The sequence below is a fragment of the Phalangium opilio genome, unplaced genomic scaffold (assembly GCF_054372755.1).
Source record: "Phalangium opilio isolate 3A_F unplaced genomic scaffold, DU_Popi_V2 ptg000073l_1, whole genome shotgun sequence".
Taxonomy (NCBI): Eukaryota; Metazoa; Arthropoda; class Arachnida; order Opiliones; family Phalangiidae; genus Phalangium; species Phalangium opilio.
In genome coordinates, this window is record NW_028324183.1 from 1,055,695 (window position 1) to 1,078,610 (window position 22,916).

The 22,916-nt window shown below is 39.2% G+C and overlaps 1 protein-coding gene across 1 annotated transcript in view; it reads right to left on the reverse strand.

Moving 5' to 3' along the window:
- The window catches only part of LOC149659250 (uncharacterized), a 32,025-nt gene extending 13,248 nt beyond the window's left edge, over nt 1–18,777 (reverse strand). The window contains exon 1 of the mRNA XM_089844030.1: nt 18,552–18,777. Coding sequence (XP_089700156.1) covers nt 18,552–18,777 — 226 coding nt within the window. The remainder of the gene's footprint in view (nt 1–18,551) is intronic.
- Between the last annotated feature and the right edge of the window lie 4,139 nt (nt 18,778–22,916).

Here is a 22,916-nt window from a genome sequence, read left to right on the forward strand (position 1 = left end):
GCAATGATCCTGCAAAGTATCTGAAACGCGGCTGCAATTATCCTACAAAGTATCTGAAACGCAGTTGCAATGACCCTGCAAAGTATCTGAAACGCGCCTGCAATGATCCTACAAAGTATCTGAAACGCGTCTGCAATTATCCTACAAAGTATCTGAAACGCATCTGCAATTATCCTACAAAGAATATGAAACGCACCTACAATGATCCTGCAAAGTATCTGAAACACACCTGCAATTATCCGACAAAGAATCGGAAATGCACCTGCTATTATCCTACAAAGTATCTGAAACGCGCCTGCAATGATCCAAAAAAGTATCTGAAACGCGCCTGCAATGATCCAAAAAGTATCTGAAACGCGCCTGTGATGATCCTGAAAAGTATCTGAAACGCGCCTGTGATGATCCTGAAAAGTATCCGAAACCCGCCTGCAATTATCCTACAAACTTAGCAATTTCTGACTGTAACATGCATACAATATATTTGGAAGGTACAGTACTTGTAATAAGCCTACAAACATCCTGATTTCTTACGGTAGTTACTATTTCCCTTCTGTTTTCTAGCTGTTAGGTAGCTATTTTATGACTCTAGAGTAGCTAAATTTTGTATACTGCTGTACTGAGTTTTCCAACGGAAGATATTTTTTCTGCAAAACGTCTAAAATGTTCTGCATTGCTCTCTGGAATGCATCTTAATTTTGTCTGAAGTTGAACCTTTTTAAGGTTTATTCCAGTATTTTTCCAGAATATTCCAGTTTATTTGCAATATATTGCAGATTCTAAAAAATCTAAATAACAGCAAAATGCAGCCGTAAATTTTTGTACGGGTTGGACTTCATTCTCCTGGTAATTTTACTTATGATCTAGAGCTTTATTTGTTACGTACTGGTTTCATTAAAATCCTGAACGTGTGGTTCCTGTAAATAATTTAGTAATTTTATTAGAACGTTTGTTGCTTGGATGAGGAATACATATACTTCTTCTATCTACTCTATCAGAAGTAAGATAAGGCACTAGAAGTATCTAGGTAACCAAATTCTTCACTTTACGAAAGCGAATATTCTTGATAACACACCAACGGTTGGCCCTCTGGTAGCGGTTTTTGAATTTGCCCTCCAAAACGTGAGACTCGCGGCGGTAGACGGCCGAACTAGATTCAAGCAGCCGCGTGTTGATTTGGCGAAGAAAGTCGAAGTAGTGGGGTGTGGTTAGTAGTTTTGGACGGTGGTGTTGTGCGAGCTAGAATGTGGTCGATCGAATAGAGGAAATAGTAGTTAGAAAGGGATGTGTTACCAGATTTTCATTGATAATATGGCTAAATATTTTAAGTTTAATGACGAAGAAATGGTTAATGAAGTCCAAAGATTGGGTAAATTGCAGTAAGTGTAATCCAAAAATACCAGAGAAACATCTCTGGAAAGCTGGATGCCTCGTGTAAATATCCATTAATTAAATTTATATGAACACATGTTTTCCTTGGATATAATGTTATAAACGATAAGTGTATTTTTGAATGACGCAAACGCTCGCCGAATGTCACACGTGACGTTAACTAACTTGCTGATTGGATGTACGCTGGGTACACGTACGTGAGCGTGCTGAACATATTTGTCCTCTATCGCCAAAGCGGCCGGCGTTCTTAACGCCAAATATTACAAAGTGCAGATAGGCTATTTTGTTGGCGTAGTTGGGGAGCTTCGCGTAATTAGCTTGGCGCTCGAAAATGTTTGCCTAGTGCGAACGTAGCTTAACGGTTCCCGTGAAGCATCATTAATCGCACGATATTCACATGATAGGGGGCTACAGTAGTCTGGTACCCTTACTTTCCCTTTTCACAGGGAGGGGAAGTTTTGTTGACGTTGCCACGACGACGGATTTGTCATGACAACAGATTGTAAAATTGTAAGCTTTTTTATTTAGAGTATTTAAATGTCGGCGTATGAAAATTAGATTTACAAATCTAAAACCTTAAGTCCTTAACTCTATTAATCATAAATTTTGCGAGAAATGAGTTAACACTCACCCTCAAAATTATTCATAAGAATAACGTTTTGAAATACTATTGCCAAACTTTTTATCAATTCAGAAAAAATTGGAGTTTTTCGACCAAAGAAAGTTAGATTATGTAAAACATTCTTTGTACAATATAGAGTTGATGTTGTTTCTAAATATTCTTTACAAAGCTGATACTAAAATGTTAGCAAATTCTTACATCTACATCGAAATGGAAGACCAACCCGTAAATATCCCAAGGATAAACGTGAAAACCCGCTTAAGTAACTTAGTGTGTCATTTTAATACGCTGAAAAGGGCTTAGCTATAGTACTTTAAATTTTAGGTATATTATGCCTCTTTAAAAACAATGAATAATGCCTTGAATGTTCAAATTGTAATGCATAATTTTAAGATCTGAAACGTCTATTACTCCAACAGAATTATCTGCGTATAAATTCAGATTTATTGAAAATGCTTCAAGTATTGATTGCTTAGTTAATTTCACGTTGAAATGTATTTAATAGTTACTTTTCATGCAGTATCTTAAAATGCATGCACGTCATGCAGTTGCGACTTAAAAATTTGATTGTATACCAAAATCCCCCCAGTCAAAATCCCCCCATTTAACCCAATGCGACAAAATCCCCCCAATGTAGGACAAAATCCCCCCAAATCATTATAACAAGACAAAATCCCCCAAAATCATTATAACAAGACAAAATCCCCCCAAATAATTATAACAAGACAAAATCCCCCAACCAAAATCCTCTGAGAAATATAAAACCAGACATACTGTGTGGTTTTGCATTAAAAACATTTTTAATTAATAGGAAAATCTTTTGGAAAAGGTGGCAGCTAATTAATAGGAGAATATTTTAGAAAAGATGGTAGCTAATTAAAAGGAGAATATTTTGGAAAATGTGGCAGCTAATTAGTAGGAGAATGTTTTGGAAAAGGTTGCAGCTAATTAATAGGAGAATATTTTGGAAAAGGTGGCAGCTAATTAGTAGGAGAATGTTTTGGAAAAGGTTGCAGCTAATTAATAGGAGAATATTTTGGAAAAGGTGGCAGCTAATTAAAAGGAGAATGTTTTGGAAAAGGTTGGAGCTAATTAATAGGAGAACATTTTGGAAAAGGTGGCAGCTAAGTAATAGGAGAATGTTTTGGAAAAGGTGGTAGCTAATTAAATGGAGAATATTTTGGGAAAGGTGGTAGCTATTTAAAAGGAGAATATCTTGGAAAATGTGGCAGCTAATTAGTAGGAGAATGTTTTGGAAAAGGTTGCAGCTAATTAATAGGAGAATATTTTGGAAAGTGTGGCAGCTAATTAATAGGAAAATCTTTTGGAAAAGGTGGCAGCTAATTAATAGGAGAATACTTTGGAAAAAGTTGCAGCTAATTAATAGGAGAATATTTTGGAAAAGGTTGCAGCTAATTAAAAGGAGAATATTTTGGAAAAGGTGGTAGCTATTTAAAAGGAGATTATTTTGGAAAATTTGGCAGCTAATTAGTAGGAGTATATTTTGGAAAAGGTGGCAGCTAATTAATAGGAGAATATTTTGGAAAATGTGGCAGCTAATTAATAGGAAAATCTTTTGGAAAAGGTGGCAGCAAATTAATAGGAGAATATTTTGGAAAAGATGGCAGCTAATTAATAGGAAAATCTTTTGGAAAAGGTGGCAGCTAATTAATAGGAAAATCTTTTGGAAAAGGTGGCAGCTAATTAATAGGAGAACATTTTGGAAAAGGTGGCAGCTAATTAATAGGAAAATCTTTTGGAAAAGGTGGCAGCTAATTAATAGGAGAATATTTTGGAAAAAGTGGCAGCTAATTAATAGGAAAATCTTTTGGAAAAGGTGGCAGATAATTAATAGGAGAATGTTTTGGAAAAGGTGGCAGCTAATTAATAGGAAAATCTTTTGGAAAAGGTGGCAGCTAATTAATAGGAGAATATTTTGGAAAAAGTGGCAGCTAATTAATAGGAGAATATTTTGGAAAAGGTGGCAGATAATTAATAGGAGAATGTTTTGGAAAAGGTGGTAGCTAATTGAAAGGACCATATTTTGGAAAAGGTGTCAACGAATTATTGGAACCAAACCAAACCTAACCTAACCTAACCAAACCTGACCTAACCTAACCAAACCTAACCGTTAAATATAATTTGGAGAGATTTTGTCGATTAAATATGATTTGGGGGATTTTGTCCATTAAATATGATTTTGGGGGGATTTTGTCCATCAAGTAGGAATTTTGGGGGGATTTTGTCCATCTAGTAGGAGTTTTGGGGGGATTTTGTCCGTTACTTATGATTTGGGGGGATTTTGTCCCGGGGGATTATGTCTGGGGGATTTTGGGTCACACCCAAAAATTTAGTGTAGTTATCAATGAAGATGAAAAACTTTTCAAGCAGTATACCTTTCATGACTCTCAGCCGTGGTCTCCTGAAGTGGTACAGCGACAGCGCAAAACGTTAGAGCAATCATGAAGAAATTCATCTCTATTCACTGAATTACGCTATCGAAACTAAGGCTGAGATTGAGTGCCACGTACTGCCCTCGATCTTTGCTAATATCGACTAATAGTCTGGAGGATAGCTGAAATAATCATGCACTTTTCCAAGAAAGCATGAAACTTGGTATGAAGTTAGTTTGAAGTATATTAAGTCAATTAAAGATAGGTGGCATTCCGTATCTCTGTTGTGACAGCCGTGACAAGCCTCAAAAAGAGGTCGTGAAGTTGTAAACTCACCTAACATCATTTTAGGTAGCACCCCTCGAGATACGCCGGCTTCGAGCTATAGAGAAAATGTAGGGGTCGTGTATAAAGCAAAAATCTCTCCGACTCGTAGGAGATCAGTAAGGAAAGAAAGAAATTTTCAATAGAAAATCAAACCACGCGCTACAAAACGAAAAATAACTTAATTCTTAACTGCTTTTATTGAACATTTTAAAATAACAATTTGGCAACATAATTAAAGTCATAATTTCGCATAAGCACAACTCTAAGTAACAACTGTTACTATTATTAAAAAAAAATATTTAACCATAAATATTATTAGAGTTGCAAACAATTTTTTTTTAAACATTCATGTGTAAAACCTTCTATGGTTTTCGGAAATTGTTCTATAGCCAACTGCTTTAAAACTATTTTCATAATTACCAGGGCAAGTCAGTTTCTCAGTGGTATTTTTTGGACATAAGAAGCATATTTCCCAGTTTATCTCGGTTTCTTCGTTTCCTTTTTAATTTAGAGAATCGTCTTTCACTAACACGAATTTGTTCAAAATTAAGCCGAAGTATAATTTAACTTGGATTAAACAACAATAAGCGATCTTTATGACGGGAACTAAAATACGATTTTATAAAAGAAAAATTCCGGTAACTTCATAGTGAACCACGCTCTGCACTAAACAACTACGATATGAAGTCCTGATATTTTTTGTCACGCAAAAGATCCACTGAAACCCCGTAAGTAACCTAAAAAACCAGAAAAAACCCATTCTATCACCACAATACCAAATTTTACCATGAATTTTCAGATAAGCATGAATTAGCAGTATTGGGATACCGAATTTCTAACTGAGTGCCAGTATCATAAAAATATTTTTCAATCTTTAAAATGTGAAGAATAATTAAAATATTCTCAAATTATTACTTAAAAACATTGACAGTTGTTCTATTTTTAAATGTTGCGAAATTATGACTATGTAGCGAAATTATGACTCTAATTATGTTGCGAAATTATGACTCTAATTATGTTGCGAAATTATGACTCTAATTATGATGCGAAATTATGACTCTAATTATGTTGCGAAATTATGACTTAATTATGTTGCGAAATTATGACTTTAATTATGTTGCCAAATTGTTATTTTAAAATGTTCAATAATAGGAGTAAAGAATTAAGTTATTTTTTTCGTTTTGTAGCGCGTGGTTTGATTTTCTATTGAAAATTTCTTTCATTCATTACTGATCTCCTACGAATCGGAGAGATTTTTGCTTTATACACGACCCCTACATTTTCTCTATAGCTCGGAGGCGGCGTATCTCGAGGGGTGCTACCTAAAATGATGCTCGGTGAGTTCACAACTTCACGACCTCTTTTTGAGGCTTGTCAAGGCTGTCACAACAGAGATACGGAATGCCACCTATCTTTAATTGCCTTAATATACTTCAAACTAACTTTATACCAAGTTTCATGCTTTCTTGAAAAAGTGCATGATTTCATTGAAAATCGACAGTTATCCTCCAGACTATAAAACGTTTTAGTTTGAACACGGAGCCGTTTAATATGTGTAAGAGGTTACAATAAACGTAAGGATTTTCAGCTTTTGCTCCTGCTGTTTTCCAAAGTATGCACGCAATCAAATGGTTTTTCGGGGTTGATTAATCTAGATAATGTCAGAAGTCTATGACTTCTTAACCTGGGAAGTATTGGACTCTAACCATATCCGGAACCATCCCTGTTAGCCAACTTCTTATTAGGTCCGATCATCGCGCCACCTACGGCGTTTCCCTCATTTTGAGCTGGCAGGCTGATTTGCACGCCAGAAGCGGGCAAGTATCGAAACTTTAAGGTGTGTCCTGTGGTTTGCGTAACGAATCAGAAACGGTGACAAGAACAGATGTTTGCTAGAAATTCCGTTCAAACTAGCGTGGGGTCCTAGGCCCAGGGGTTGTAATGGATTTCCATAGAGTTCTAGACAGACGGCTTTTCAACGATTGGCGGTGAAGAAGTTTTAAACACGCCCCACAGTTTGAGAGCCACAGCCTCGCAGTGTGGAATTTTTTCTGTAGACTAGATCGTTTTTCTTGTGGGGAGGAAACTTTTGACCCTCTTTTACGATTGCCATAGGCAATTTTGACTAGCAGGGATGTATACTATATAAAGCCATAGTGTGCAATACTTCCTAGGATAAGAATTCATTAACTTCTGATAATGTACTATCATAGGAAAATAATACATAGCCCCCTAGAGAGCTATATATTATTTTCTTATGGTACCATGCGTGCAAGCAAATGGACAAGTTTTACTTATGTTAGTCAAGCATCTACAGATTATGTATTTTACTGTAAAGATATGATACGCTTCTCAAAAATATTCCTAAAATCAGAAAGATGAAATTAAGAAATGACATTCCAAAAGCTTCAATTACTCAGTAATAGGTATGGAGGGGCTGGAATGGCTAAGGGGGCTCTCGTACCCTTGATGGTGGAAACATAAGGCGAGTCCTTTTTTATTTTGAGAAGTGTAGCTCCTCCCCCTACATCTGTTTAGCTGTCTACCGAAGGCGAAAAATGTCATGACTCGTTGAAAAAGGCATGGCCGAAGTGACCTTTTAGATTTTTTAAAGTTAAATGCGCTGATTCGCCGCCGTTCGCATTCATATTCGATTCTCTCAGCCTAGGCAGAGGACCTAGGTAGAGGGTGGAGAATTATAGCAAACAAGTTTTTTGGCAGCCAATAAATGAATGAAAATAATTTAAGTGGTAAATACGATTTTTACGGCAGGCCATGACGTCACTAGCGTAAATTAAGCCACGCCAGTTGTTTCCAAGATCATTTCACGCCGATTAGGATTTGACCTTAGCCATTCCAACCCCTCCATACATTCCTGGTATCACCAAAATTAACATCCCTTGACTGCTTTTGCTCATGCAGCAACCACAACATGTTCAAAGGGTCATCCTGTGGATTATTATCTGAAAAAGTATATTTCAATAACGTTAAGACTTCGAGAGACTACGGTTGGAATGAAATCGACCCTCTACTATGGGTATGGCTACAAAACATGCTAGGATGTCCACTTCTCTATCAACTAAACGATTTCTTCTACATTCACGGTCTTGCACGACGTAACTACCGAAATCAAGAAGGTTTTCTCTAATATCGGTAAAGGTACTTTGCACCGGAGGTCGTCGGTGTGGTAACCGTTCGGCCTATAAGCGCTATTCGATTTGAGGTTCTATGACATCGAATCTGGTAGCTTCTTAGGCCCTACTTTAGTGCCAAATAGTGAATTCCATCGGACTGCTCTGAGATCGCTCGCTGTTTGCACTATTTCGTCATAAAATCCGACAAAAGGGATCAGTTATCTATCTTGAAGAAAGTTAGGCATCATTTAGGAGTGGTTTAAACATCAGTTTATTCCCGCGAAGATTTCTATGCTAATATGTATTTTAATACACATTGGTTTCGAGCTGAACTTGAGCCAAGTGAGGGGTGATATCGATTTACCATTTAGGCCAGGACACATAGGCCGAAAAAGGGCTTGACCTAGAACATTTGAACATAAAGATGAAAATTGGCACATGTGTTGTTTTTGACCCAACAAAAATATACTAAAAGTCCCCTGCTGTAGAGCGCGAGCTTTCGCCGCCATCTTGGAAAATGGCCGCCGGGAATTACAGCTACAATGTATTCCACGTTCTTCTTCAAAAATTATGAAAATTGGTACACATTATGAATGGAACCACATGAACATCTTGGCAAAATTTTATAGCTCTGTGTTCAATAGTTTGGTCGCCATATTGGAAAATGGCCGCCGTGAATGTTAGGTACATTATATTTCACCATGTTTTTGGAAAATTATGAAAATTGATAGGTATTATAAACAGAGCTGTATGAACCTCATAGTAAAATATTGAAGCCATTAGTCAGATAGTTTGGCCGCCATGTTGGAAAATGGCCGCCATCAATGTCATTTAGATAGAGTATATGGTTCAATAATTATGTTAAAGACCATCTTAACATCATACTTGAATATTGAAGACGTGCTACTGATAGTTTGGGCGCCATCTTCAAAAATGACTGCTAGAAATGGCAAATATATTACCGATATATAAATATTTTAGATATTTTTTATTGAGTAGATGATTTTCATGAACTTATTAAACGCCATAAAAATAACTATTTTCGAGTCTAAATTATCGACCCATCTTCAAAAATGGTCGCTGAAATATTACTTTCCTAAATTCTGCCATATTACTCGGATTTTGGTTAGGAAAAACCATTTTATATAGGGTATAAACATTCTAGTGTCGTTAAGGATTAGATTTAAGACACATTTTTAACATTTCGTTCATATTTCTCGTCCTCCTGAAGATTTTTTATTACGGCTAATACCTTGAAAATGACCACACATTGCCCAGCAAGCTAATACAGATCGTCTACATTCACAGTTCTTTATACAAGATGTTCGGGTGTACCTCATATGAGCAGTTCCCGGTAGAGCAGTTCTCGAAATAGCAACCGCGATTCCAAAAAAACAGCGGAGTTTTTCAAAACTGCTGTTTTAGAAATAGCGGCTGCTGTTTTAAAATAGCTGCCGCTATTTTGAGAAATAGCAGTGTTTGTCTTGTGGTTCGAGCATGTCTTAACAATACACTTATATTCGTTGGTTTCAAATACTACCTTTTCCGTGATCATTTAATCAGGAATGTGACCTATTATTATTATTATTATTATTGTTGAGGAGGGTACGCGCCCTAGCACCGATGCCAAAGGCATATTGTGCAACCTCATATTCAGGCCTCGAATAGGCCCGTAGCTGCAGCGTAGCGAAGAATTCGCTCCACCGTAATAGAGGAGACCCTCGAGGGTTCCAAAGTATGTGAATCAAAATATTCTAGTCTAAGCGAGGCGAAGCAGTCGCACTCGCAAAGTACGTGAGCGGATGTTTCTTCCTTCTCCTGACACGACCTACAGAGAGGGTCGTCGGCAAAACCCATCAGATGGAGGTGCCTATTAAGCCGACAGTGCCCGGTCAAAAGACCGGTGGCCAGCCTAATATCCCATCTGCTGAGCGAGATTAGGTCTCTGGCACGAGACCTGCAGGGACCATTGACAAAAAGTTTAGTCTGTCTCTGGCCCTCCATGTTATGCCAGAGCTGGTTTTGTATGACAGTCAACCTGTCATGCAGACACCGTTTGACGTGCCTGTAGGGGATGGGGACGGCCGGCTCCGGCCCAAAGAGCTTGGCCTCCGCACCCCTTTTCGCAAATCTATCGGCTTGCTCATTGCCATGATATCCGCTATGCCCTGGCACCCAGTACAACAGAACCCTGTTGCAGGATGCCAGTCGCGCTAGCAGATCAAGGCAGCTGCGCACCAGTTGAGAGGTAATCTCACACTGGTTCAGCGCATTCAAGGCGGCCTGACTGTCAGAGTAAATTCTCACAGTCCGTCCGGTATACCCTTTGTTAATACAGTAATCTGCGCAATAACAGATCGCAACAATTTCCGCCTGGAACACACTAGCAAAGGTGCCCAGGCATGCAGACAAACCGACCCTTGTGGTTTGGCAGTAATAGCCGGCGCCAGCGCCGGAGTCAGTCTTAGAACCATCGGTGAACCAAATAGTTTCACCTCCAGTGCCAAGAGGCAGCAAGTTAGTCCACTCGGCCCGACTGGGAAAGTGGATGCTGAATGGCTTAGTGAAGTCAAAACTGGTAACGGTTTTGTCAGAGCACATCGTAAGCGACGGCTCGAGTGCGGCGTACTCCCGAGAGAGCTTCGTATGACTGTAATCCCAGAGTCTTGGGACCCAACAGCCATTAATGTGGAGCCTGTAGGCCCCCAGGACAGCCTCCTCCTCAATAAAAAGATGAAGAGGAAGCATGTCAAGGAGCACCTCCAGGGAAGCAGTTGGGGTTGATCTCATGGCCCCCGTAACACCGATGCAGGCAAGCCTTTGAAGCTTGCGCAGGGCAGCCTGCACCGTTTTAAGCCGGACCCTTGTCCACCAGACAAGTGCCCCGTAGGATAATATGGGTCTGACGATCCCAGTATAGAGCCAGTGTACAGCCTTGGGGTTAAGGCCCCAAGTCAGGCCGACAGAGCTCCTGGTCCTCCAGAAAAGCATTTTGGCCTTCTTGATGCACCGATCAAGATGCGGCTTCCATGTGAGTCTACAATCAAAAGTCACCCCCAGGTATTTCACCTCGTTGGACTTTGTCAGGACCTGGCCAAAGAAAGAGATATCATTGAACAGATCCTTAGTGTTCTTCCTCGTAAATGGAACAAGGACAGTTTTGTTAGGATTAACAGTGAGGTTGACCGCCTGACACCATTGCTCCACGTTAGAGAGAGCAGATCTCATAAGTGCGGTGACAGTATCCGGGAACTTCCCGGTAAAGACTATCGCCACATCGTCCGCATACCCGAAACAGTGACAGCCCCCAGAACCCCTGAGCCTCTCCAAGAGTTCGTCCACCACCAGGCACCACAACAGGGGGGAGAGCACTCCACCCTGGGGGCAGCCCCTACTGGTAGTCACCCCTAGAGAGTCCCCAAGGAGAGACGCCGTCACCTCTCGGTCGGTCAGCATGGACTTGATCCAGCGGCCAAGAGTGTCGCTGATGCCAAATCTCTTGACAGCTTCAGTAATAACCGAGCTAGAGACCTTATCAAAGGCCCCCTCGATATCGAGGAAAATGGCCAGTGAAAATTCCTGAAACTCGAATGCCCTATCCAGGCAATTCGTAAGGCCGTGAAGGGCCTAAGGAATGTGACCTAATAAAACATCATGTTTTTTGACAGATAATTGTAAACAGTAATTTTTTGGAAAAGGCATATTATAATTCGAGAAAGGTTATTTTATTTCAGAAGTAGATAATTGTAAACAGTAGTTTTTTGGAAAAGGCGTAACATTGTTACACCATTCCCAAAATATTACTAACCTAAGTCTAACCAAACGAGAAAAAAAACCTAACCTAACCTGACCTAACCTAACCAGACCTAATACTATTTAGTTGAAATAATAAACATTAACCTAACCAAATTATCCATATTCTTTTTGAGTTCATATAACCCAGCTGGGCCAGCTTACACCATAATAAACTATAGTTTTTCGCATATCTGTTTTTCCGCTCTTAAGAGAACTGCTGTAACGGTACGCTGCGTTTACGAGAACCGCTGTATCGGTAATTGCTGTAATGGGTAAACTGCCATTTCGGGAACCGCGATTTAGGCAACTGTTGTTATGAGGACCGATTTTATGAAATCCCCTCATAAGGGAACTGCTCATATGAAGGCTTCCCAGATGTTCTGCAGACTGCAGGTACAAATAATGAGTGGAATAAGTTCATCTGATGCCAGAAGGAGAATGGTGTGAATGAGTCTTCGACTTTCGCGATCGCGAACCAATCCCCACTGTTCGGGATTAAATCGTTTCCTAGCTATTGTTGGACTTGAAGATACGCTCGGAAAAAATGTAGTTTTGCGGCGTCGGTTGTTGGATGAAGCTTAGCGAGATCAAATGAGGACTTGACAGTATATGTGGCAACGGTTCCATTATACGTGTAATATCTACATAGCTGAAGCGTGACGTGTCAATTATCACCCTAAAAAAAGCGAAAAGAAATCTCTCTTCGGCAGCAGCTATGGCTTCCCTAGATACAATATGGTCATTAAAAAAGCGCAACAAATTTGTAAGATGTTGATTATCTGTCATTACTTTAAACCACGCCTTATCATAACCACACCCAATTACAGCACGCAAATGAAAGAAGTGTTCTCTTAACCTTTTTAATTCAAAGGACTTGTCGTGGCGGAGGGGGCCTGAGTTCGGTGTGACGGTTCGGGAGTTCCTTGGGTTCGCCCTTGGTTCAGACCGTTCCTTGCCCCATTCCGTGAAGGCTTTACTGGGCCGTTTCGCCCCCCACCCAGGTGTTGCCATGGCTCACCCCCGCTATTGGCAACCCTCTAGGGGTCGCGGATACACTATTTGTTTGGGCCGTATGGCACTGTTGTGCTTGGAGAGAACTTCCCCGTCCCCTCGAGTCTTCTGCTGCCTAAATCCTTCCCTGTCACCGACCATCTCCTGACTGGGCTCGCCGCTGACGGAGTCCAGCTTCTGTCACCTGCTCAAGTGGCGTTTGTCGGTCCCACTGGCCGATCTCGTGTGCTATGACGGCGGTTCCGCAGGTTGAATTTGGAATATGATGGGGATGGGCGCTGATAAGGCCCCCAGCTATGTGTAGCGCCTAATCAAAGGTTGTGACATGCAATTATTATGAAAAATCTTCTGGATGACGATGAATATGTATGAAATGCTAGAGATCTGTCTAAATTCTAATCTTAAACAACAGTAGAATGTATAAACCCCATATTAAATCATATTCTCTAATCAACATGTTGAGAATAACCGCTTAGAATAACTTTTCTTTCTTTCAGAATTTAGGGCTATGATTTTCATGTGTCCATTTTTAAAGATGGTGTCGATAATTTCGACTTCGAGATATCCATTTTTTGTTGTTTATTACGTTAATGAAAATATCTATTCAAAAAAGGAATTTCAAAAAGATTTATATATTTGAAATATATTTAGCATTTCCAGCAGTCATTTTCGAAGATCGTGTTTTAGATTACCGCGTAAACGCCCGCGTTAGACTAAGTAATGAATGCGACGTCGTTTTCGGGGTGAACGGATACGAGCCAAGCCTACTTTTGACAAAAAGGGATGGAACTATTGTCACCATCTCGGAAAACGTTTTGAAGGAATTTATGGAGGAGTGGACGGAAATCTATTCAGCGCTGGAAACTGACGACTGGGGTAATTATCGTTACTTAAACTTGAAAATAAAAATAGCCGTTATGGAGGTGAAATGGTTGAAAATATAATTTTTTGAAAACTGGGGTGGACTTGATTTTGCTTTTAACATATTGTTGCAAAACCAGGCACTCCACTAGTTTTTCATAATCCCTTAGTTGCAGCACCAGATCTGATCCTTCACTATCACTGTCAAGCTCCATATTATTTGTAGTTTTAAAACTAAATGATAAAATATTATGTCCGTTAGAACCTTTTATTTATAACAAAAAGAATGTGGTGCGCCATTCTTCGTAGGTGGCGAATAATTAATATTATTATTATTTAGCGTGAGTTATTGAATATATAGTTGGGCAATAAGAATCACTTAGCCAGTGTTATGTTATACACCTGTAGCGAGAGTTAATGTAAAGTTCGGCAATTAGACATCACTTACTTACGATCTAATGCATGTCTGCGCCATACTATGTAACACGCAATTTAATTAACAACAGTCGAGCATACGACGTCATTATAATTCATGACTATATCATGTTACATACTCTGCAATTTAACTAACGAAATTCTATAAATCAAGTACCTATCAATTAGCAAGAGTCTAACGCATGTCTATATCATGTTATGTAGCATGGAATTGATATTACAACAGAGTTGGTGAAGATATCATTTTACCGTACTAGATTGAAGCGCGAGTCAAAGTATATAGTTGGTCAATTAGACATCACTTAGCCAATGTCATGTAATGAACCCTATGCTAGATTGTAGCGCGAGTTAGTGTTCAGTTGGCCAAATAGACAACACTTAGTGACGATCTAATACATGCCTCTCTGATTTTGTGGCCTGGGACCCTATTCTCTAACTACATTTGGATCGTTCATAATCCAAATGATTTGGATTTGGGGTCGATTCATCCCCAAATGACACTAATCGGTATTCTGTAACTCCAAATCCCTTTTCATTTGGTTCAAACCCTATCCAAACATTTGCCGGCCAAATCGTCATTTGGATAGCTCTTTTCCCGTTTTTCACCCCTTTTGTCGCCGCCATGAAGCGCCTACAAAGTAGTAAGAGGTGGTGATGTTTCAAATGTATGATGAGTTCTGACCAGGAAACTCTGAAATACGGAAGCGGAAATTCCTTAATAGTGGCCACAAAAGAAATCAAGCACTTAGGTATTAGAGGTTAAATGTATAAATTCACGTATCACCCTCATTTTGTATCCGCTATGTAAAAAATTACATTTTCCTTTTGAAAAGATCGCTTGCTCCTTTTAAACAGTCAGTACAATATTTCAGATAATCAATATTGGAATCTCTCAACACGTACTCCCTTCTAAATAATTAATTTCATGACAAAATATTTTCGGAATATCTAATTTTAGTCGTGTTTTTAACAATAAAAACTTTGTTTTTAACAAACTTTTGGCGAATCCTGTCAACGACCCTTTCTTATATCTTCAAATCCTAAATTTTAGGAGCTCTTGATTTTCGCGTTTGACTTCTCAGTACGTGTTCGTGGTCCATTAGTCTAGGGGTATGATACTCGCACTGGATGCGAGTGGTACCGGGTTCAAATCCCGAAGGGTCTAGACTTACAGCTTTATATTAGGCCTATAAATTTAGGAGTTTTCGATTTTGGGGTTTTTCTTCTCAATACGTTTTCGTGGTCGGTTGTCTAGGTGTATAATACTCGCTTTGGGTTCAAGTTGTCCCTGGTTCTAATTCCACGCGGACAATTTCTGACACCTTGAAATTCTGAATTTTAGGAGTTCTTGCTCTTTATAAACAATCAGTAGAATATTTCACATATTCAATATTATTCTCTCAACACGTACTTCCTTCAAAATAATATCATAAAACAATTTCGGAAAATGTAACTTGCTCTTGAAAAACCGTAAACATGTAATTTTTTCGATTAATTTGGAGGGAATAAATCGATTAACAATTAGATGAGTTGATTTAATATACATAGTGATTAAGGATTAAATTAATATATTCAAAGAAAAATTGATATATCGGAACTTCAGTCAATTGATAAACGTCACTCTCATCGTTTGTTTTCTCTGTCTTGGTTCAAACCAAGACCTTTTTTTTAATCAGGTAGACTGTAAAAATAAGTGTCCAGGGCTAACAGCAGTAGTGGCATAATTAGAGAGATAAAATTTAGACTATTAGAACTGGAAAAGTGATTTTAAACATGTTTAAAACTAGTTTTCTTTTTCTGTTTTTTTACTATTTTTTTCTACTTGTTTAAAACCACAAATAGTGTTTTAAACAATAAAAAACACAACTTTTGTTTTTGTTTAAAAAAACAATTTTTGCCAACCCTGCTTGTGAGCATGGATGAAAAAAAACTAACAGGGATAAATCACGGCGGTAAAATGTTTGTTCGAAACGCACCCTCGCGGCCGAAATTATAAGAACCGGAAACATTCAATTTACCGATTCAATCACGGGTCAAGTCGGTTGTTGTTTCGTCTGCTTTTTGTACCCACGTAATCGTAACCGGGAATGTTTGCTGTTCTAGCGGTTACGGCGAGCTCAGCCGCCGGCGGCTCGGGAATCGGGATACCGCTGATACCTAGCCAAGGCTTAGTGTAGTTTTCGTCGAGTCTACTATAATTCGCAGAGCTATTTTTCTGTTGGAATTAGGGAACTACTATAAATATTGAGTATAGTGTCTGAAATATTCTTTAGTTAAAACTATTCACAATACGAAAGATTATTTGGGAGTAAGGCACGAAGATCTTATCAATCTGGGTAGCTTTTGCTTGGCCTATTTAAGACGCCGTGTATCTGTTTTTTACGAGGAATGTTTTCTATTCCCGCGGCTACGGGGAGCTTAGCCGCCGGCGGCTCGGGAATCGGGATTCCGCTGATACCTAGTCAAGGCTTAGTGTAGTTTTCAAGTCTACTATTATTCGCAGAGCTATTTTTCTGTTGAAATTAAAAAAAGACTTTAAATGACTCGAAAAGTTTCGAAACTTTAGCTTTAAAACGTTGAATATAACGTATGCAAGTTACCAACCAAGTTGGGAAATAAGAATATTTTTCGAACTAGTCCTTTGGACCAGTGACCCTCTTGTGTCCTAAATAATAAACTGGTCTCCAGACGAGTCCCCGCCTTTGTTCTCCTATAGATTTGCAATTAATAAACTGGTCCTGAGGACCAGTAAGCTCCACTTTTCGAATTTAAAAACTAGTACAAGGAATTAATAAACTGGTTTTGGACCAGAGGAAGTGTGCTATTTCCCAGACTGTTACCAACCCTAACAAATCATACGAAGATTCTCAAACGTCTAAAGTTGGAATCGACATTTTTAAATTAAAGTTCCCGAGGTTACCACGAGATGGCAAAATTTCCATAAATCTACTTCCGAATTTGAATCGGTAAATGAGCTAAAAAAATAAAATCGAAATCAAATCTGGCAGCCTTGTTGGTAACAAACGTGTTTCCCTCTTAGTAATGTAAAGTCTACGAGTTTGATTTATCCCTGTTAGTTTTTTTTCATCCATGTTGTGAGAGTCTTGATCCTGCCAGGTGTGCAAATATTCCTTGGCTTGTGGGCAATTGTAATTGCGATCTTACTATCGCCGGACTGAGATTCTTTGGATCGATACATATTCTGACTCCGGTCCTTCTCTCTTCATGTTCTTCATTGGTCCCGGTTTCATCAAGAAACATCGTCATGTTATGATTTGTACTTAGATAAATAATAAAGCCAATAGTTTGAGACCCAGTTATTTATACTAATTTTCTAGGCCGTGCTGTTTATTAGTGAAGTAACGGGTTTTTGGTCTTTAAGGCTCGATAAGATAGAAGTTGAGGTTTTACATATTATCCTTCAAAAGTAGCACAATAGTTTAAAATAATATTTTTCTCATCGAATAGGTGGAGAGATAATTTAAAGACGAAAGTTTATTTGCTATATTTTATGTGTCACTATTTTGTTAAATTCCAGTGAAGTAGTTGATTTTTATTTTAAAATGGGGGGACACGTTACGCTTTTGTCAGAAAGCAGCTGTAATTAATGATATTTATAACTAAAACTTATGGGAAGAGAAATTGGCGTCTTCATTATCTGCGTTATTTAATGTTTTTTTAATTTATTTGTAGGATTTTTATAAATGAATATTTTGAATTCTTAGAAAGTGGATCCAATTTGATTATCAATCCATTTATACGCTCATGTGAATAAAATTAAAAGATCTTGCCTGGAATTTTTTGTTAATTCTTATACAAGGTGACTTGAAGCATATGTTACTTCATTGTAAGGCTGGGGTCTTCCAGATTATTAATTTTTGTTACGAAGCGCTTTTTTTAAACGATAGTAAAAGTAGAGTAGTGAGTTATGGATTTCGAACCGGATAACAAAAATTTGCTCGTTGGATATCGGGGCAAGTACGCGAACTTTTTACCGCGAAATAGAATAACTATAAGCTTAGCCGTAAAATAGATGTCGGCTAAAAGTCGTTTATTAAAACTGGCAACGAATACCTATTTGGTCAAATTATTCTAATGGAAATTTGTCAAGCAGGGGAAATTACACAATGCTACCTAAATAGTTCGAAATACTCAAAAACTAAAAATTTCTTACTTTTAAATTTGTCCAATATTAGTTTACTGAAATATTCGAATACGTTAGCTCATTTTATTAGATTATGTAATTTAACGTGTGGAACGTCTAGAATGGACAAGTAAAAATGTCCTTCGTTCTCAATCTCAAAATAAATAACAGAAATGAGTATTAATGCATACGATATTTAATGCTTTTTATAAGGGACGCAAACCCTAAAAAGTTATTTTTTTTTTGCTTTAGCATTATAAACGGGTGTCAGGTCATATCTACAGGGGCCTACTGGCCCTGTAGAATTGAAAAGCTTTCGTGGAAGTTATACATGTTGGAAATTAAGCTTCTCAAATTCTCTAATATAACTCAAACGCTTTCGGATCGGCTTTCGACGTCTGTCGCTTTTCGTAAAACAGTAACGGAACCTTTAGACTGACCACATTCCAAACATCTCTGACAGTGGACGCATTCCTTGGCGATGTCTTCGGGGATACTGCGGCAATACGCCTCGAGTTCAATTCCTCTGAGAGTTTGCTCAATGCCCCTTTTCCTCGAAACGCGAAAGAAATCAGCGAAGGAGACGAAAATGGCCAGCATGGTCGAAGCCGCGAATACCAGAAACAAGACGCTGACGTCGTGTAAGGAAGTCTTTGAAAATTCCATCACTCGTTTTTCATTCAAATATTTTGAACAGGCTTTCTTGCTAATGAGGTCTTTTGCTAGGATTTTATGTCCAGTCTCCCAAAAATTCATAAGCCTACAAAAATAATGCCTGAAACTTCACCATTTTTTAGAGATCATGGTTGCATAGAGTACTACTGAGAAGGGAGGAGCTACGGGAACATGACGTCAACATTGGTAGTCTAAATTGTATGGCCTGAGCTGACGACTTCCAATATGGTCGCCAAACTTAGGTAAGAGATTGGAGGGTGTGACGTCACGAGAAAGTTCGTGGTAGCAGACTATATTTGCACCTGCATTGTTTGAGGGGCATGCCAACCTATTTACTAGAGCACGGGGGGGGGAAATTGCTTACCACTGTCCCTGACCCGTACATCCAGTAAGTTGTGTACTATATTTTACATTCGCGACCCCAATTAAAATCTTTCCAAAAACATACTAGGGTCAGCTGCCCTAATTTGGAACAGCTCTAATTTGGAACACTTTTCTTAAAATCGTCATAACTTACGTTTGAGAGCTTCAAATGAATATTTTAAGGGCGCATTTGGAAGAATGAACATCCCTCTATCAATGAAACACGGGTTCAAGACTCTATCATAAATTCCGGAGAAGATACAAGCATAATTAGACAACCTCATATTTTGCATAATTTATTTTTTCCAAAATGAAGGGAAAGTTCTCCCATGGGTCTCGGGAAATAAGCTTTCACGGCCGATGGGAAAAACATAGGCTTACGAAAACGATTCCATTGAAAACTTCGGATCTTTCTCTTCAAACTACACACTTTAATTGCCAGGTTAGGCCCAAAAAATATTGAGAAAACTCGAATAGAAAATATGTCATCATTTGCCTTAAATGGAACACCCCGAAAAACGAAAATTTACTCTATCCTTTTAGATCCATAACTAATGTTTTGCTCACTAAAGGACAGCAAAAAAGACCTAAGAAGATGCGTTGATTCATTACCTGTCCAATAATGTTGGTCCCGTAAGCGTAGATTAAGATGCGGAAAAGATACGGGAATTATTAGCCCAGTATCCAGATTTAGTCATAAACGTGATGCCAATTTTAGCCGATTTAGCATGTGGCCGAGTGATATTGGGTTTAACTATACTTCCAAACACCGTATCATGACTCACTTGATGTAAAATGTAGATTCGTCACAATTACGCCACAAAAACATAACAGTGTAGGTTACTTTGACCGAACTTGGTAATTATTTCATTCGAAATACCGTTAGAGTGCATTTAATTTACAATGTTTAACCGTAATGAACTGACAGCGCGCCAATTTTTGAAGCTTTAAGCAGATGACACTCAGTGCCCTTTAAAATATATGTACAGGTATAAAATGGCAAGCGTTGGTCACTAGATGGGTCGTAGCATCGCTAACAAATTACATTTGCTTATTATTAGTTGCAAAAACTCGGATTTATTCGTATTTAAATTAGGGTGTTCCAAATTAGGACGGGGTGTTCCAATTTAGGACGGGGGCTTTCCAATTTAGGACGGGGGCGTTCCAATTTAGGACGGACCGTTCCAAGTTAGGGCTGAAATCGACCTTTTCTAAAACCCATTTTGCAGGAAAAGTACGCGTCTTAGCAATCTGAAAATGGGTGCAATAGATCTGCAATAGTTCAAACTTAATGTCTTGGTCTGCTTGTTCACTTCGGTAACTTATTTGGTACTGAAAAATCTGACTTTCCAAAGAGCTTGAGAAAGTGTTCCAAGATAGGGCTACTGACCATAGTCACGTAAAAATTTAACGTATTAGCTAGGTGTGTTAGTTTCGTCTAATGTAGTACATTATTAGTGTTTTCTAACTCGCCAAGGTAATATTCGAGATGGCTAACGGTTGGGGTACATTAAGTTCTTACTGAACCTAGCTAAAAATGTCTTTTCGTCTATCCAGCCTCCACACACAAACCACAAACATACACAACCACATATCATAATCAAAAAAGACTTTCGCATTCGTACCTAAAAACCGATTATAACTACCAGAAGTAAAATAATGGACTAGAAGTGACGTAAAAAGGCAAAATTTTTCCACAATACGTGACAATCAATGATTTTCTAAGCTTCCGTGGCGCAATGGTTAGCGCGTTCGGCTGTTAACCGAAAGGTTGGTGGGTCGAGCCAACCCAAGAGCTTTGATTTGAAGTCTTAGAAGTAAGGTAAAAAGGCAAAATTTTTAAACAAACATGACAATCAATCTTTTTCTAAGCTTCCGTGGCGCAATGGTTAGCGCGTTCGGCTTTTAACCGAAAGGGAGGTCGTTCGAGCCCACCCGGGACCCTTGTTTTGAAGACTTAGAAGCAACGTAAAAAGGCAAAATGGTTCCACAATACATGACAATCAGTCTTTTTCTAAGCTTCCGTGGCGCAATGGTTAGCGCGTTCGGCTGTTAACCGAAAGGGAGATCGTTCGAGCCCACCCGGGAGCCCTGTTTTGAAGTCTTAGAAGTAACGTAAAAAGGCAAAATTTTTCCGCAATACCTGACAATCAATCATTTTCTTAGCTTCCGTGGCGCAATGGTTAGCGCGTTCGGCTGTTAACCGAAAGGTTGGTGGTTCGAGCCCAACCGCGAGCGTTGTTTGGAAGTCTTAGAAGTAACGTAAAAAGGCACAATACGTGAAAATCAATATTACTCTAAGCTTCCGTGACGCAATGGTTAGCGCGTTCGGCTGTTAACCGAAAGGTTGGTGGTTCGAGCCCACCCGGGAGCGTTGTTTTGAAGTTTTAGAAGTAACGTAAAAAGGCAAAATTTTTCCACAATACGTGGCAATCAATCTTTTTCAAAGCTTCCGTGGCGCAATGGTTAGCGCGTTCGGCTGTTAACTGAAAGGTTGGTGGTTCGAGCCCACCCGGGAGCGTTGTTTTGAAGTCTTAGAAGTAACGTAAAAAGGCAAACTTTTCCCACAATACGTGACAATCAGTGTTTTTCTAAGCTTCCGTGGCGCAATGGTTAGCGCGTTCGGCTGTTAACCGAAAGGTTGGTGGTTCGAGCCCACCCGGGAGCGTTGAGTTGAAGTCTTAGAAGTAACGTTAAAAGGCAAAATCTTTCCACAATACGTGAAAATCAATGTTTGAATAAGCTTCCGTGGCGCAATGGTTAGCGCGTTCGGCTGTTAACCGAAAGGTTGGTGGTTCGAGCCCAACCGCGAGCGTTGTTTGGAAGTCTTAGAAGTAACGTAAAAAGGCACAATACGTGAAAATCAATATTTCTCTAAGCTTCCGTGGCGCAATGGTTAGCGCGTTTGGCTGTTAACCGAAAGGTTGGTGGTTCGAGCCCAACCGGGAGCGTTGTTTTGAAGATTTAGAAGTAACGTAAAAAGGCAAAATTTTTCCACAATACGTGACAATCAATGTTTTACTAAGCTTCCGTGGCGCAATGGTTAGCGCGTTCGGCTGTTAACCGAAAGGTTGGTGGTTCGAGCCCACCCGGGAGCGTTGTTTTGAAGTCTTAGAAGTAACGTAAAAAGGCAAAATTTTTCCACAATACGTGACAATCAGTGTTTTTCTAAGCTTCCGTGGCGCAATGGTTAGCGCGTTCGGCTGTTAACCGAAAGGTTGGTGGTTCGAGCCCACCCGGGAGCGTTGTTTTGAAGTCTTAGAAGTAACGTAAAAAGGCGAAATCTTTCCACAATACGTGAAAATCAATGTTTTACTAAGCTTCCGTGGCGCAATGGTTAGCGCGTTCGGCTGTTAACCGAAAGGATGGTGGTTCGAGCCCACCCGGGAGCGTTGTTTTGAAGTTTTAGAAGTAACGTAAAAAGGCAAACTTTTTCCACAATACGTGACAATCAATGTTTTACTAAGCTTCCGTGGCGCAATGGTTAGCGCGTTCGGCTGTTAACCGAAAGGTTGGTGGTTCGAGCCCACCCGGGAGCGTTGTTTTGAAGTCTTAGAAGTAACGTAAAAAGGCAAAATTTTTCCACAATACGTGACAATCAGTGTTTTTCTAAGCTTCCGTGGCGCAATGGTTAGCGCGTTCGGCTGTTAACCGAAAGGTTGGTGGTTCGAGCCCACCCGGGAGTGTTGTTTTGAAGTCTTAGAAGTAACGTAAAAAGTCACAATTATTCCGCAATACCTGACAATCAATCATTTTCTTAGCTTCCG